At 37.2% G+C, this 18774-nt stretch overlaps 1 protein-coding gene across 9 annotated transcripts in view; it reads left to right on the top strand.

Annotated features, from left to right (window-relative positions):
• LOC132113795 (rap guanine nucleotide exchange factor 2-like) overlaps nt 1-18774 on the top strand; it is a 104881-nt gene that overhangs the window by 66515 nt on the left and 19592 nt on the right. For 8 of the 9 annotated variants that reach the window (XM_059521801.1, XM_059521799.1, XM_059521798.1 and 5 more), the window contains 2 exons: nt 13156-13287; nt 17565-17742. In XM_059521801.1, coding sequence (XP_059377784.1) covers nt 13156-13287; nt 17565-17742 — 310 coding nt within the window. Of the gene's footprint in view, nt 1-4683; nt 4922-13155; nt 13288-17564; nt 17743-18774 lie in introns of those variants that run through there. The other variant, XM_059521805.1, reaches the window with a different exon arrangement.

The following is an 18774-nucleotide window of genomic DNA, read 5'->3' as shown; positions in this document are numbered from 1 at the left end:
AATAGAAACCATAACCGCTGTCATTTGATGGAACTTGGATGACATGATTAGTGAATGTCTGTTAATCCACAGATAACTGGTCATTTTAAAATGATCAGAATCAGCTTTATTGTGTTATCTCCAAAGATTTGTGACTGCTTTCTTAATGGTCTCAGTGGATAATGTTTTTATTTATTTATTTATTTATTATTATTATTATTATTATTATATTTTTAAACAAATTTGTATAGTTTTTTTTTCTTATTTCCCAAAAAAGCATACATCATAGTATCATTGAGATATTGCTGTAATTATTGTAGTATTTAAGTTTTGTTAAATTTTTCTTAATATTTTGAACTTTATTTTATTATTATTTTCAATTTTCATTTGAATTAGTTAATTTTTGTCAGTTTTTAATTTATATTTAAGTTTTAGTGTGTTATTTTATTACATTAAATTAAATTGAAAGGAGCTGAAACAAAAGCTCTATATATTCTATATAAATACTGTACAAAATTTGTGAAATGCAAAATGTGTTTTGCCCTATTAATTACATATTTTTTTTCAGCATTTTTCTTGTGTGCTATCATTAAATTGTATTATATTGACCGCTTTGATCTCTAGTTATCTATATTAATTGGCATGTTTTAAAACCCATATCTGTTGATCTAAACAGACAGATTACTGTGTACCTTAATCTAAATGCTATTTGCTCACTTCATTCCTCAAACAAATGTATTCTGTCCTCATGGACATGGATGCTCTTTGTTGTTTCACATGAAGCAGAGGCTGCTTGACCCAGTCTCAGCCTTTCCATAATGAGTATCTTTTGTTCCTGAAATACACTCTGGGTGATGCTGAGGTGTCCCTTGATGTGACCCTGTTACCACAGTGACGTAATGATGCTCAGTTTCCCTATGATGATTGGTGGTTACTCTAACGATGGGACGTGGCAGCACGTGAGCTTGTTTTTGTCAGGCATTACATCACCGGGGATGATGTCATCAGGGGGTTGTTTTGGTCCCTGTGCATAGCTGGAAGCCGTCCAAAAATTTCACTCGCGAATGCCTATCTGTATTTTCACACCCACATAACTTCTGTAAGCACAGACATGCAAGCTGGTCGTTTCTATTTGATACGGTTTTGAAATGCTTATGTCTAAGAATAATTAGCATTTCATTGTATTAAACTGGTATAAAGCCTTTAATGCAACCATTTACAACACACATTTTAATGAAAATATATTTTCTTGAGCAATTATTCCTTCAACTATTCCGTTCAATGTTTAAGTTTTTTTTCTACTAGGTTTATTTTTTTTTTACCTTTATTTTTACTATTAAGGTTATTGTTACTATACTTAACTATTGTGTGTATATATGTATGTATGTCTTTAGCATAACATATGAATATTTTCATATGCATAAGTCATCTGATTGGCTGTCTGTTGGCCAATTGTCCTTGAATGCAATGTTCAGATTTTTCTTTGTTATTCAAATTCTCATTATCATATAGTTTCAGGCCAGGGCACAGCTAGATATCATGGTTCACCTCTCTGTGAAACAATGAGCACTTTATACTGGATGGACAGATGATTGATTGGTTGAATTATAACATTTACTGTACGTCTTTATTTTGACTGACAGAGAGAGAGATGGACCTTTAGGAAGTGTGTGTGTGTGTGTGTGTGTGTGGAGGGTGAGCTAACTTCAGTCATCACAAAGCTAAAGGGTTGTGTGTGGGCGGGGCTGTCAGTCGCCCAGATGGGGTAACTGGAGTGTGTGTGTGTGTGTGTTTGGTGGGGGTGGGGAGTGAATTGGCACCGTTGTCATAGTAATACAGAGGATGTCAGAGAGCCATGTGCTCTGCGCTTCTGTCGTCTGCTCCCGTCTTCCATATCTCTGCCTCTGTCTATTTCTCTTCCTCTCCAGCCTTCTCTCACACTCTCCCACCCAAACCGACCAGGAAATGGCTCTCCTCCACAGTTGCCATGCCAACTGCCTGCAGCCCTGGTGGTGAGCGGAGGGGAGCGTGATAATGACATAAATCTCGCTGGGCTAACTGTGCTCATCATTCATTTCTCTTGTCTTTCCATCACTCTCTTCCTCTCTGCCCCCCCCCCCCACCACCACCACCATTAAACTCTCTCTCATCCTCTCTTATTACCATATCTGCACCTCACCCGTTGCATACTCTTTTATTCTCATTTTCTCATTAGACCTGTCTTGGTCTCTTGCAGTGTCTGTGTGAGTATGTGCGTGTATGTAGATGGGTAATTCACACAAAATACTTTTGATAAGTTGACTTGTCCTGCTCAACATGCTATGTTCCATCTAAAACTAATTTTAAAGGTATGTCTTTGCATGGTTCTAGCAACACTGAGGTCATATTCCCAGGGAACATAAATCCATTTAATACATAAATATAAAGTGTAACTTGCAAATACACACACACACAAACAAAATTATATAACTATGTTATAATTATATGAAAAGATTACAGAGATGCTTGTATTAAAGGATTAGTTCACTTCCAGAATAAAAATATCCTGATAATTTACTCACCCCGATGTTATCCAAGATGTTCATGTCTTTCTTTCTCCAGTCATAATTCAGGGGTCTTACCTAGAGAAATGATCTGTCATTTTCATTTTAACCACAAATGCCAGTCTTCCACTAGCTTGACTTCACGCATTACGTAGTCATGTTGGTAAAAAAGGTCAAAAGTTGATATGATTCTTTAGGGTCTTGATGAAAAGTCTGTAACATAGTTGTTTAAAATTTCTTAATGTCAAAAACAGCTCTTTTCAGAGCAAGCCGTTTTGTTGCATTTTCCATTAAATGCAAATGAACTTTGCAGGCCCCGCCCCTCTCATCCGAACCGCTCTCTGAGAAACCACACAGAATGTTCTCATACAGTAGGAACATAAATATATATATATATATATATATATATATATATATATAATATATAATATATATATATATATATATATATATAATATATAATATATATATATATATATATATATATATATATATAATATATATATATATACATATTCCCTAGTTAAAACAGAGGTTTGGGCCAGACATGTCAAAAGGACTGTCATTTTTTTTTACCAAAGAGAGTATATGATTGAACGAAAAAAAATAAAAAAAATGTAGTGCAAGATGATATCATCACTACATTTGGTTTGTTCCACTAAAGCCCCTTTCACACTGCGATTCCGAAAAAACCCGGGTAATGTGTCCCGGCAATTGTCCCTGGGTCACTAGATTTTGCCCCCTTTACACTAGGGCTGTCACTTTTTATTCGATATTCGAAAATGCATTCGAACATGATGTGAAATATCCGCAATCGAACTATAAATAAAATGTCCGGTTTTCAAAATGCCATGTGTAGCGCATTTTTTACAGTCTATGATTAGACCGTTTTTTTTTTTATTTTATTCTTTGCCATCTTATCCAGTAGAGGGCACTCTAGACGTATTGTAGCATAGGCCCATGACCAAATCAAGCAAATAATAGCTAGTATCCAGCTGCAGGATACTATTGGGTCTGTGCGCTCCGAACGTGTCTTCTCCACCGCGGGGAACATTGTAAATAAAAAGAGAGCCGCACTTAATCCAGATCAAGTTGATGGACTGGTGTTTCTTGCAAACAATATTAAGAAATGAATTAGGCTAGGCTATATGCCTTACTCCTGCTGCTGTCTAAGTTGTCACGTTATTGTTTGTGCCTGTTCTGAATCATTTTTTCTTTTTTCATTTAGACTAATGTTGTGGGATATGCATAGTGGAACTTCATGTAAGTTGATAACCTGGTGTTTCAAACATTAAGTAAAAAAAAAAAAAAAATTCCAGGTTCAACGTGCAGTGTGAAATGGCTAAAGAGAGAAGTTGGCTGAAAGATATTTTTGCCAGCTTTTAGAATTAAAGTATAATTGTTGGCCTCATAGACTGTCTAAAAGCCACGATTTCATTTTTGAAATGGTAAGCAGTTACATAACCTATATTTTCTTATCCATATTAATGTTTCTTATCCATATTAATGTTAAGCCTGGAGAAGATGTTGTTGTGTGTCTACTACCCGTATGTGTGTTGGTGTGTATGTATATAGTATAGCAGGCACCAGCGGCGCTCTTTCAACATCACTGAAGGAGGGAGGAGGTTCCTATTCAAAGCCCCCTCCCCCCCCCCCCCCCCCCCTCCACACACACACACACACACACACACACACACACACACACTCTCACACACTCACACACCCCCTGCTTTGGACACAAATGAACCGGGAGTGTTTAACAAAGACAGTCAGGATGCGTGAGGTTGGTTCTCTGGTCACAGCCTCGGCTAATGGTGCATAAAACCGTTTGCGTGGAGACGAGAGAGACAGAGGAAGAGGATGGGGAGGGAGTGAAAGTGCTTTCAGCCATTTTTCCTTTTTTCCACTCATTTTTTCTAACGGCTTTGATCGGCATTGGTCATCACTGGTGGGAGAGTCTTACCTAATTACCTGAAACGGAAGATTGGGTTTTTGCTCATTGCTGCTGGGATTTCTCTTCCTTTTGCACTGTGCTTTTTCCTTTTATTTTAATTCATCCCCTTTTTGTGGACCCAGTGGATGGACAGATGCCGTGTTCTTGACAAGGAAAACCGTTGAGATATATATATATATTTTTTTTTTTGACTGGGAACCGTGTTGTTCAAATTTAGTGCATCATCTCTGGTGAACATACTCTCTCCCCCTCCTTCCCCGGGAAAGATTCTCCTCTTCTCCCCTGCTGGAGAGACAGGGGAAGACTCACTGGAGGGGGGAGAGAGGGAAAGATTAGTGGGAACTAGCAGGATGCTTAAATTTCGCCCTGGCTCTGCACCTCCATTATGAAGCCATTAGTTAGTAGTGGCGGCCATGGAGTCTCCAGCCAGGCTGATAAAAGCCCCGTAAGTATCGACCTTACATTACTAGCTCTCTTTCCTCAAAATACTACCAGCATTCGCTCATCAGATAAGTCAGATGTGCCGAACATGATCTAGGATGGATGGGAACAGCGTTAGACGCATTGAATGGCTAATGTTATATTCATTGCAGAAAGATAAATGAGTTCTATATGGTTTCAAAAGGCATATTTTTTTGTCTCGAACCGCGTTTCTTGGAATTCATTGTTATTTTAAAGGGTTAATTGCATGTATGCAGATATGTTTTAAATGACATTTCATGCAATTCTAGTGTAGCGCTGTGTTGTATCGCTCGACTATATTGTTTTATGTATATTTATATTGTATCACTTGGAATATTGTTTTATGAGAGGCTGTCAAGTGCCACGACCTCATTCATTCACTGCTAGTGTAATGTGTGTCAGTGTGTGAAGGCGTCCATGTGCACACCGCCCCCCGTCACCCCGCACACGCTCAGACGTGTGTGTACTGGATGATGAAATGGCCAAGATCGTGCCGTGCTTGTCACAGCTATTGGGAATCAGTTTTAAATTTAAATGGCTTTATGACTATATGTGAGTGTTTGAGTGTGGGAGGAGTTATGACAATGCTGAGCGATGCTGTCAGCTCAATGTATGTTGCGTTTCATAAAGCCGTTTGTGGCTGAATGCATCATTGAACGCCTCAATGCTTTTTCACATACGTGTGTGTGTGCGTGCGAGTGAGTGATCACGTTCAGCGGTGTTTGCACATGGGTGGCATCGGAAAGCGATCAGCACTGGACTGCTGAGTGGAATGATGAGCACTTTTAGCTGTAAATGAATTGATCCTCTGTCACCCATAATGTGCTAGTGTTCATCTGGCCTTGTGCAAGCCCTGAAAACATGTGCTGGTCTTCGAACATCTTCATAGACCCTGACATAACTGTGTGTTGCTATGCAACAAATACAACAATTCACTGTGCAATTTGCAGTGATACTGTGAACAGGTGTTGTTTTGTCAGAGTGTGAAGGTATTAGCACAACTAGAAAAATGTATCCAATCAGATGTCAGAACCAAATTTATGTTTTTATAATATTATTTTCCCCTTAATGCATGCTAGTTCACTCAATGGCCATCTTGTTAACTCCACTGGGCAGCTATTTTCTATCTAGAATTTTTTTTTTAAATGTAAGGCAGTTATTCCAACATTTTGATTTCATTATCTCCTCCTCTTCATAGTTTCTTTAATTCAGTTCAGTGCAAGAATTTGTTATTTTCATGGATAGGTATGGCTGCTGTTTAGAATAGTAATTTCAAATGAAGTCAATAAACATTTTTTGGTTCCTTAGTAAAAACACTACTATTCAAAAGTTTGAGGTCAGTAAGAATTGTTTAATGATTAAGTCATTTATGCTCACCAAGGCTGCGTTTATGTGATGAATATATACAGCAAAACTGTAATATTGTAGAACAGTAAAAATAAATATATATAATTCCATTTGATTATATAGTAAAATGGAATTTATTTTTGGGATGGCAGGTTGTGTTGCTCGTATCATACTCTACCTGTTGAGCTGCAAGAATTAGTCATATAGTTTGTGCTGTAACTAAAGTACAAAAGTCCTTCAAATGTAATTTAGCCTTTGTTCCTCTTTTTGTAAAAGTCTTAATAATGTTTTTAATGTTTTTATCATAACTTATTTGCATCTTTAAAGAGATCAGAACTTGGAGAGTTTAATTGCAGACACACTTACATTGAATATCAGGAAGTTGTCGTTTCCCATAGCTTTATTCCCTACATTAGCGTAGTAAATATATTGCCGTGTATTTGTGAGAATATTGGTTCTGTTTAATCTGACGCCCAGCCGAAGCGCTTTAATCTTTTGATCCTCTCAGCTCAGGAAAGTGAGAGGACTCTAGAGCGATGCTGAGGATTATGGGATAGGTTTGCAGCTTTGAGTCCTCCAGCATCAGCTCTTTTTTTTATAATGTCACACCTTTTGCTTTGACAGACATGAGCTCATCACACGCATATAAGCTACAGGTTCACACATCCACACTTTAAATGCTTAACAGCAGGTAGGGTTTTGTTAGAAACAAGTATGCATGCAATGGTGAGTAAAAATAAGATTTCCTACTTTTTTAAAAAGCTATTTTTGTTGCACTCTTGTCTGGTTATGTAGGTCATTAAGACTGCGGTATCTTTTTTGGACTTGCATTCGTACAGATAAGTGTGAAAGTTTAATGTTGCCTTAAACCCATTCATTTATTCACAAACTCCCCCAGAGGCATCACAAGAGTGATATTTGGGACCCCTGCGAGTTTAGCGTGCTCTCTGTGACCTGTGCGCTGTTTGACTAAAAGCCTCTTGGGTTAATTGACAGAGGCCTGACCTAAATTGTGTGGTAGGAGAGTTTAGTCTTTATTATGTGCAGCAGTGACATGAAAAGGGCACTTAAAGGACAGAAGCGGACCCCTGGGTGGGCATGGGAGGCAGGCAGGAAATTGCTATTGACACATGTATATCGACTGCTGACGCTACCAACATTTTGTCCAAATGATGTCTTTGCATACCAAAGATGTATGTAGAGTCAAAACGGACTGGGCTGTTGCTGATAAATGGATCAGTTTTGGTCATTTTTTAACATTTGAGTTTTAATTTAATTTTACCCTGAGGAGTTTATGCTATCATTAATCCTTGGCTGGACTATTTTTTTTTTTTTTTTTCTTTTATCCCCGTGTATGTAAAATCAGCCCTCCAAATTAATGCATGGTGATTTTGTTGTTTTTGAATGGGGCGGCGTGATATATAAATAATAAAAAAACTACTGTAAAATTATATCAATTACTTTATTATTATTATTATAATTTTTTTTTGACAGTCATGGATATTAATGAAACTTAAAGTACTGATAACCTACAGTTCAGTAAGCGATGTTGAGTCATAAGTTTGTGCAGGGAAGGATTCATAAGATTCATCAGCAAAACCAGTACCTTCTGAGTTTGTGAGTCATTTTGAATGATTCATTAGATGAACCGGTTCATTTGATGTGAGGATAACTGAATGAAAAGATGTGTTGTCTTGCCATTATTTTGCAGTACACAGCCTCATTACATTCCATTCAGCCCGCAAACTCATATTTACAAATATATGGGTCAAATATATATATATTTTTATACTGCTTTAACCACCCCCACCTTAGAGAATAAACTTCATTAGTCTTCAGTTCCGTTTCTTGCCAGTGAAGTGCCTCATAAAATGAACCGTGTATATTAGCGGGTTGAATCTTTGGAAGGAGATAATATTTGTGTGTTGCCTGTAGCCATGCGATTTATGAAACTGAAGTATTTTATAAGAAGATCATACAAAGTGTTAGGAAGATAAATTAAACATCATGGACAATTTGTGTAATTTTTAGGACTTGAAACACTTTGTAATCTTTTATTCTCTTCTTCATTCATAAGCCGACCCACAGGGCCAAATCAGGAGATTTCTGCAGAATTGGAACAGCTGTTGTTGTTGCACCAAGTTCCTCTTTTCCCCTGTTAACTGTTTTGGCTAATTTAATTATACTCTTAGCGCAGTTTAACATTTTTCCATGTTTAAATTCATTCTGCAGATTTTTTGCAGCTCAGAGAGTTAGGTGATGGGCCTAAAACAAAGGTGTTCTTTCATGTTTCTCAAGCCTTATCACCGTCCTTCTAAGATGCACCTAAAGACCATTTAAAAATATCAGTGACTTTCCACTTCAAACAAAAATACATTTGTCTGTTCTTAAACAATGTACATATATTTCTGTAGAAAGCTCATCGTCGTAATGAAGATGATGTTAAAATACACTGTGCAGTTGAAACTCCTGTGGGAAGCATCACGCGCAAATCACCCTCATTCACAAACAAAAAGACCGCTTGAAGATGGCATCGCTCAGTTGCTTCTCCCCTCAGTGTAAGCTGGTAACTGCTTCATTGTTCCCTGCTCGTTAGGGATATTTATTTTGGTTATTTTTCCTAACTGACAACCGACGCTTGTTAACAGATTATTAACCGTTAACCGACAAGATTATTTTAAATTAGAATTGAATTAAATGTAAAAAGATAAGTGTTTGTGACACGTTAAAAATACTAATATTTGTTTCCCGGGGATTAATTTTACATGGACAAAATGCAACAAACAACATAACATGAGGATTCACATGGTCTTCATATCACAACATGCACCTGCAGCGCATCTGCGAGCGGAGAAGTGGAGGCTATATATAGCGAATAAATAGACATATACAATAAATATTTCGGACCCACTTTATATTAAGTGGCCTTAACTACTATGTACTTACATTTTAATTAATAATTTAGTACAATGTACTTATTATGTACATACATGTTTTTACATTGTACTTATATTTAATAAAAACTACATGTAATTACATCTGTATTTAATTTCTGTAATTACATTTATAATTACACTGTTGACCCATACTTTACACCTTAACCCACCCTTAAACTTACCCATACCCCCAACACTCTCCCTAACTTTACCCCTATCCCACCTCAATAGCAGCAAAAGTGTTTTACAATACAATATGAACACAATAAGTACATTGTACTTATTTGTTTATGTAAGTACATAGTAGTTAAGGCCACCTAATATGAAGTGGGACCAATATATCTTTACTTGAATAATAAATAATGAAAATGAATGAAAAACATTCAGTTTCGGTTCATTTATTTTTTATTTTTTGCTACGCGAAAGGAAACAGATGGCAGAACGCAGTATCCTATTTTTCTTTAGGCTTATTTTATGCACAAATATTTGTTTTTATTGTGAATGTACACAAATAAAGGTAAACAGTTAATTCCGATTATCTTTATGACTAAAAGGTGAAGTTGCTTCCACTGTTAGAAGGAAAAAACTCACATACGCGCACAAAGTTAAGCTTTGCTACATTGACAATGCATCCTGTTCATTATCATAATAAAATACAGTCATTCAAACATATTGGAAAAAAAACCCCACACTGCTCAGTTTAAATATGTAATAAAATCTGTGCCGTTAAGTGTTATCACTGTACCGCCATGATGTTATGCAAAACATTTTGTTTTACATGGATATTGGAACGCGAGTAAAGTGGGCTATAATAAATAATAATTTGGCATTCAAATACATCGCGAATACAGAAACATTTGATTTTGTGTCAAATGAGAGACCCAACGTTGGTTTCATTTTCGTTTTAGCCTAAATTAATTTGTTTTGGCTTGTCGGCATTAGGTCTATTTCTGAATGAAATAATAAAATGTGACTTATTACGCTATGTTTTTTCTCTCTCTTCATAGCCTATTTTAACAATGCAGCAAACCTTTTTAAATATTTTGATAAATTACTGAAAATAAATACATTACCTTTTAAACCATTTAACTGATTGTATTAATAGGTCAAATTTATTAACGGTCAGCTAGCAGTCAACCAGTTCAAATGAACATCCCTACTGCTTGTTTCTATGACAGCAGGAAGGAAAGCACATCTACACTTGTGAGAAGTGAATTTACTGGCGTGGTGGAGGTTTTGATGGCTCCTTTCCTGCAGTGGAAGCGAGAGGAGAGCTGATGTGTGTATCATAGCTGACAGTTCTGTGGCCATCCAGGACTTTCCAGGGAATAGCCTTGAGGAACACAAGCGAAGGGATGTGGAGGGAGGAGTGAGGCGCTTTGCTGCTATCACTGTGCTGAATGCACCTGCTGACCTGATAGTGTATACTGAACCACATCACTCTGAGTCTGTTCTGGTGCTTCCAGAACCACAATTAAGTACGATTTTCTTTTTTCTAACTTCGGTTCTGTCTTTCATTTGTTCTCCCTTTTGTTCTGTCTTTGCTTTTTGTTTTTCCTCCAGTTTTTTTGTTTTGTTTGCTCTTTCTTGCATTCTCTTTAATTAGTTTTTTGTACTCTTGCATTTGTTTATGTTTTTCATTCATTTGATCTCTTTGTTTGTTCTTTTGTTTTTCTTTATTCTTTTTTCACTTTTGTTAGGTTGTTCCATTATTAATCTTTTCTTGCTCTGTTCTCTTTATTTGGATCATTCTGTGCTTTCTTTTTTAGATGGTCTTTTTTTAGTGTTTAGTGTTTTTAGTTTTAGTGTTTAGTGTCATTTCTGTTGTTTGTTTGTTCTGTTATTCATTCTATCTCTCGGTCTGTCATGCAGTTCTGTATTTACTTGTCTAATTTTTATTTTCATTTATTCTGGCTTTAAGTCTTTCAATCTGTTATTTGTTCATTTGTGTTGTATATTTCTTCATTTGTCCTCCTTCATTCTGTCTTTTTTAGTTCTCTTTCATTTATCCCATATAAATTAAGGGAAGTCGTGGCCTAATGGTTAGAGAGTTGGACTCCCAATCGAAAGGTTGTGAGTTCGAGTCCCTGGCCGGCAGGAATTGTGGGTGGGGGGAGTGCATGTACAGTTCTCTCTCCACCTTCAATACCACGACTTAGGTGCCCTTGAGCAAGGCATCGAACCCCCAACTGCTCCCCGGGCGCCGCAGCATAAATGGCTGCCCACTGCTCCGGGTGTGTGTTCACAGTGTCTGTGTGTGTTCACTGCTCTGTGTGTGTGCACTTCGGATGGGTTAAATGCAGAGCACAAATTCTGAGTATGGGTCACATACTTATAGTTTTTACTAGTACATTCTATTCTATTCTATTCTATTCTATTCTATTCTATTCTATTCTATTCTATTCTATTCTATTCTTTCTTCCTTCCTCTTATGTTTTCTCTCTGCTTTCAGGTGTAAATAGCCCTAATTAATATGGATGAGCTGCCATGGCGATAGATTAATGTAATTAATTTGTGTATGTGAGGAGGAATATTCATCAACACATTAGTGTGTTAACACACCTTTAGCCTCACAGCACACCAAACAGCAGGCATCCCTGTTACTGCACCAGTATTGGGGCAGATAGTGTCTTGCAAATATATAGTTTTCCTTATCTGCTCCTATTCCATCTATAAGGTTGTTTTCTCTCTGTTCAAGCTCTCCGTCTCCTGAGAGAATTGGCTGTATTTCCGGCATGTTTATGATTATGGGAGTGGAAATTAGGTCAGATGCATTTTTGTATGAAAGCTATACTCAGCCACAGCTGGCTGAAGACATCCAATAGCCCCCCAAAAAAAGCAATTTCACTCGTGAACACACATACAGCCACGAGCACACAAGCAGACACAATTGGAAGCCGATTGAATGAGCTTTATCACAATGTGGCCGTGTGTGTGTGTGCGTGTGGGCTGTGTGCACTCTAATATTAGCTGAAATTGGTTCTTAGCTCCTTATCTCTGTGCTGTTGTCAGTGCCTTTCCTCTTGTACAAGCCCCTCACACACATGCTTTGCTCTTGCAGCCGCACCCCTTCAAATATGTACAGAGCAACGCCACTAAAGAGCTGCTTGCTCACACTGAACCAGAGGAAATAAACATGCCACATGCAATATTGTGTAGCCTTCGATTATACAGTGTCTTTCTTTCATTAATTATGAGCTATTTGTTTTCCTAATGATTCTTTTTTTTGTGTGTAGATATTAACCAGCCTTGTTCTTGCTGTAAGCCAAGATAGTACTACAGTGCCAAGGCTCTATTGCATTGGAAATATAATTAGAAATTAAATTTATCTATAGCTTCAGTCCAGATTTAGCTTCTGGGAATCAATGTATAAGCAGGCTTAATAGCAGGCTTGTGAAAAAAAAAATGTATTCTAAAAAAGACTGTGGAAAATTTGAGTCTTTATTTGTTTGTATGGCTTATATATTCCAAGTCTTTTGAGGTCATATAATGGCTTGTGTGAGAAACAGCTTGTCGATACCCATTAGCATTAGCAATTAGAGCTATTAGCTGTGCTATTCTGTTGAATGAAAATAGGGAAACCCTGCATTAAATGTGACTGACCTGACTGACATTTTGTCAACTGTGAATGGCGTGGAGAGGAAAATTGCCCCTGTTTAAGATATTGTATGGTCCTGTTTTAGCTCTAATAAAACACTGAATGTCTATGAGGCTTGTTTTTGCCAGAAAATCCTTGAGAGGATCAGAAACATCAGGTGTGATGAATAAATGATAGCGTAATGGACCGCAGAAAAGACTAACTTAAACTGCAATCTGTGACAAAAATGTTGAATAATTAACAGATATGCTACTAGTTGGCTGTCACTGCTATTTGCTGCATTGCAGATTGTATATGGATCGTTATGGTCAAATGTTTGTTTGTCTCCATATGCAGCTGCCGGCAGACTTCAGCAGATTACACCTGGCAGACGGGATTCACCCCCAGGTGACACACGTTTCCTCCAGCCACTCAGGATGTAGCATCACCAGTGATTCTGGGAGCAGCAGCCTGTCGGACATTTACCAGGTAACAACACCTAGCCTTTGGGTAACGTAGGAGTAGCAGCTTTGTGGCAGTGCCATCACAATGTGACATATACTTTATGATCTGAAATGACACACACACATACTGATCAAAAGACTGAGGTTAGTAATTTTTTTGAAAGAGGTCTCTTATTTTACCAAGACTGCATTTATTTGATCTAATATGGAGTAAAAATACAATTAAATAAATCATAGTAAAAATTAAACATTTAATAGACATTTAAAATAATTGATATTAATATGTTCTCATTTGGTAAAATGTAATTTATTACAATGATGGCAAAGCTGAATTTTCAGCACCCTTACTCCAGTCTTCAGTGTCACAGGATACTTCAGAAATCATTCTGATTGGCTGGTTTTGGTGCTCAAGAAACATTTCTTTTTATTAGCTATTCTAAAAACAGGCTTTTCAGGATTCTTTGAATAGAAAGTTCGAAAGCATTTATTTGAAATAAAATAAATATTATAAATGTCTTTACTGTCACTTTTGATTAATGTGCCCTTGTTGAATAAAAGTATATATTTATTTTAAACAAATTTACATATATGGAACAACACCTAATTTAGATTTTTGGGTGAGCCATTTCTTTAATGTGCATGCAAATTTCTACCATATTTATTCATTTCTTTTATTTACATTGTACTCATTTGGCAGATGCTTTTATCCAAATCTTCGTACAATGCATTGAAGGTACATATTTCATCAGTATACAAGCTTCTATCACTAAAGATTTGCCACTATAACTAAACCTGAGCCAATGAGCCTTAAGAGATTAAAGCAGAAGGACCCCATTTACTTTATATATCTGTGCCCGTCAACAAAATGTGTATGTTTGCTTCTATAAATCATATTAATAGTGTTTGGATTGGTATTTGCCTGGCTGTTTTCCCTCTGTGACATGTTTGTGGATTAAAGAGTTTTTGCAGCAGGCCGTGTGCAAAGGTGTATGGGACATAATTCAGTTTATTGCATGTGTTCGAAGCTGTTGAAGCTGCACAATATTTTATTCATGTGTCTGCCTACAGTTAAGCTAATTAACTGCTGTATGTAAGTATCTTACTTAATGTAAGAATTGTTCATTCTAATTACTGTTGTTAACACAGTTTATAATTGATTGAACATTAGTGTCTTTTATCATATTGCCAATTTATAAAACCAAAAATGCTGATTCATTCAGGAATGAAGTAAATGTTTCTTTGTGAATGGTCCATTGAATCATTAGACTTGTTCGACTTGAAGTGGACCATCACCATCAGATTGATTGGTGTGTTTGACATCGAAGTACCGCAAGAGTGATTAGAGATGCCTCTGCATGTTTTTGAATCGCTCTCGTGGTACTTTGATGTCATACACATAGCGGCGCTTCAAATCCAACATGCCTATGGCCAGTGGTTCAGCACGCCAAATGGTTCACCCAATTCATTCAAAACGTGCATTAAGAAATTAAATGCTGCTGTGTGTTGCTCGGTGATGCTTTGTTTGTCTGCTTTGTCTTTATATTTTCGTTGGCAACATTGAGCAAAACAGATAAAATTGTGTCTAAAATAACACAATATTAACTTCTTACTTACTGAACTGTTGTATGAGATCAGTATCACATTTGCACAGGTGTGTTATTGCACTTAGCCTATTTCTTGTGTAATATTGCTTAGCTATATGATGTAAATATAAGACAAAAACTCAAACGGGGCATTTTGGCCCCATATCTTGAATTTTAGGGACATTCTAACTATGTTTCATAGGTTCCATCACACAGTGAGTTGTTGCCCTGCCTCATATTTGTCATCAATAAACTGTATTTAAAGTCATATCACCCACATAGGTCTGGGGTGGGGCAAGTGCATTAAATGCGTTAATAATTTTAACGCATTATTTTTCACCGCAATTAATTAACGCATTAAATTACCAGCCCTTACATATACTTTTTTTTTTAACATTTGAATGAATAATGATGCAGGTTCTTCAGGGAGGCTTGAAAGCATTGATCCAAGAATAGACCTGCTAAAAATTTAATGTTCCCCTCATGCTCATCTTAGCTGCCCAAACAGTGCTATAGATTACATCAGACATGGCAGTTTGAAAGATAAATCAGTCCCTTCATCAGCTACAGTGTATTAATGTTACATTAATGTAACTATGTTTGTCTACAATGATTAGCTCTTAAATGGATTTCATAAGGGAAGCCAGCCTGACGCCTGCATCATTGGTGCTGTTTGATTCTTGAAGTACAGCAATGAAACTTTTTGAACAATTCCAATGTGGTGTAAGTGGTTTATCAAGATGCGACTTGAGTGTGATATGTTTGGTTTCTTCAAGCCTATATCTGCCAGAGACGTAATGATCTGAAGCGAGTCATCAACATAATGGTGTCTGGATGAAAGTGTGATTTATTGTAAATCCCTAAAGGTTCAGCTAATGGGTGACTGCTTAGTGTATTGATTTTAAGATCTTAAAATCACATTAATCAACAGTCATTGATACCTTTCCTCAACAAGATTGCTGTTATTTAAGCACATAGATTTCAGTCGTCATGCACCAGTGACTTACTGCTTTGGGAATGCATATTTAGTTCATAGTTGAAAGCTGGGAATACTGGTGTTTCCTGCAATTTGAGGGATGCAGCATTTGAGACTGCCTGTCCTTGTAGTTGGTAAATGTTGCTCATAGATCTGTGTTCATGTTTTAACTCCAGTCTGATTTCTGGGACAAATGTGTGCCACAGGGTTATCGAGCATCTGAGAGCTCATGGAGGTTTCAGCAGGATTGAGGACCTTAAAGGAAAAGTTCATCCACAATAGAATCTGTCTTCATTTACTGGTCGTTCCAAACCTGTATGACTTTCTTAAATTGAAAAGAAAATGAAATCGGTGTGCTGGTTATTTTCTTGAGTTTAAGTTGATAATCACCTTTAGAGAGCTGTTCATTGATTTCATCATTGTGTCATTGAATTCAGCTTGTTGAACCAGTTCAGTCCAATTATTTAATTATTTAAACTAGTTTTGTGAGTCAAATCATAAAGAGATGTTTAAGACAAAATAGTTTGTAGTATAGTAAATGTAATAGTAAATGACTTCTTTTATGAAAAGATGCCAAGTGTTTCAATGAAAATATACACTTAAATCATATGATAGCTTTGTTTTAAACACAGACCAAAAAGTGGGGAAAAATATAAACATTTTGAAACTATTATGATATTTCTGTGCTGTTTTTGATTAAAAATCCAAAAAGCTTCAATCCCCATTCACTGTTGCAACGAATAGATTTCTAATTTCTCCATTTGTTTTCTGGGAGAAAAAGAAAGTCAGACTGGTTTAGAATGACGAGGGTGAGTCTATTTTAGGTGATCTATTCCCACAAGTAGTTTAGACCTTTTTAAGAGGGATGCTTATGTGAAAGATGTCTCTCTTGTTTTTATATTAGTGCATTTTGCCAGCTGCCACCACCATCCTCCCCCACTCCCCTGTCCCCACCCTAAAAAAAGAGCCCAGCCTCACATCTCCCCGCCCAGTGCGCCCTCTGAGTGGCTGCTTTCAGCACTGTCAGAATATTTGATGAGTAATACTGGTCATTTAAGTCAAAATGACATGCGTTTGTGTGAGCCCAGATCGAGGGGCTTAAAAAATTTAAAGTGGCTGGAAGCCAGAGCTCTAAAGGTGATGCTGGGACCCGGCTTCTGCAAGCATTTGGTCAAGGCGACTCTGTGGGCAGTTTCAGGGAGGAATAGAGTATCGATGGGGCTCTTCAGCCAGGTGAGAGCGAATCAGGGTTGGTTGCGACAGAAGATTGTAGTGTTCACAAAGGGATGGGTCTGTCTTTTGTTTATTTTAGTCAGGTTGGACCATGCCGCAGTGCTGGGTGGGTCCTGGGTTGTGTTTTCCCATCTAACTTTTTACCCGGAATATGTTTTTGTTGTTGCCTGTGCTTGTTTGTTTGGTTTGTTTGTTGCTTGCTTTGAATTGTTGTGATATAGGACTACATGCAGTCATGTGCTCTGCTTCCTTTTTCTTTTTAATTCTGAATATATTAATTCTGAATATATTGGAATTCTTTAGCCTTGAATCCTAGTTTTGATCAATTTGTCTTTTTTTGAGTCTGTGCTTAAACTTTGCTTCTGAAATATGTTAGATGTTAGGTCTGTGATCAGCTCCAGGATTCAGGATATTAATTTAGAAGAAGTGCCACAGTGATGCAAAATCTAAGCAAAAAATGTCCAAAATATCTTACTATGATTGACTGAAGAAAAGATTTCTGAAACACAGGCCACAGAGAGTGAGCCTGGCGACATGGACCTCAGTGGCCTGCCCGAGACGGCCGTTGACTCCGAGGAGGATGACGATGAGGAAGACATCGAACGTGCCTCTGATCCCCTCATGAGTCGAGACATCGTCCGAGACTGCCTGGAGAAAGACCCCATAGACCGAACGGATGATGACATAGGTGAGTGATTTGCTTAAACCATCATGCTAGAATGCAAGGATTCAAACCTCAGAATTAGCTCGAGGAAGAAAGAGGGGATTCTAGAAAGCAATGAAATAATTTGCCAGGAAAAGAAGGCAACAAAAGGTCGGGGAGACTACAAAAGGAGAGAGTGAGATGGGGAGACGTGTTGTTTTTTTCTAGGTCACCCTCTCAGCCGAGCCTCTCGGAGCACATTAAAATTTGATTGGCTTAGCCACATCCACAGATATGCTTTAGTGGTGCCATGCCAAGCACAGGTCATCGAGTACCCAGACAGGCCATGGGCAGCAAACAAAATCCAGAATCTCTTTTCTTCACTCTCCTCAATGTCAACTGAGCCACTCCAGCCTTTGGGCAGCCCTGGCAGCCCTGTCACACTAGCTAAAGCCATATACTTGATTTGGTTGGCCTGACTGATATGGATAGAAAAAACTATTAACTTGCTATAGAAAAACTATTATCTTGATGGCCAGTTCTAGTAATTCATATTGATTGTAAAATAATGATTATATCACAATAAATGGACACAAGATGTTAAATGTACCATGTTCTATGCAGCGGAATGGCATGCACACTTGTAGGCTAAGCAGTCAAAAAGAAGCAAATATGGAAATGAGTGTTTCTATATGAGCTCCTTTGTTCCTGTGGGTTTGAATAAAAATGGTGTGAAAACACTTTCTGCTGCCGTTGTCCAACAGTATATATACATATGTGACCCTGGACCACAAAACATCGAAATTGAGGTTTATACAACATCTGAAATCTGAATAAATAAGCTTTCCATTGATGTATGTTTGTTAGGATAGGACAATATTTGGCTGAGATACAACTATTTTAAACTCTGGAATTTGAGGGTGTAAAAAAAATCTAAATACTGAGATTTAAAGTTGTCCAAATGAATTCTTAGCAAAGCATATTACTAATCAAAAATTAAGTTTTGATGTATTTACAAACTATTTTCATGGAACATGATCTTTACTTAATGTCCTAATGATTTTTGGCATAAATGAA

The sequence above is a fragment of the Carassius carassius genome, chromosome 33, assembly GCF_963082965.1.
Source record: "Carassius carassius chromosome 33, fCarCar2.1, whole genome shotgun sequence".
Classification (NCBI taxonomy): domain Eukaryota; kingdom Metazoa; phylum Chordata; class Actinopteri; order Cypriniformes; family Cyprinidae; genus Carassius; species Carassius carassius.
Note: the sequence above shows the minus strand (reverse complement) of the source record. Positions and strands in the feature narration are given on the sequence as shown.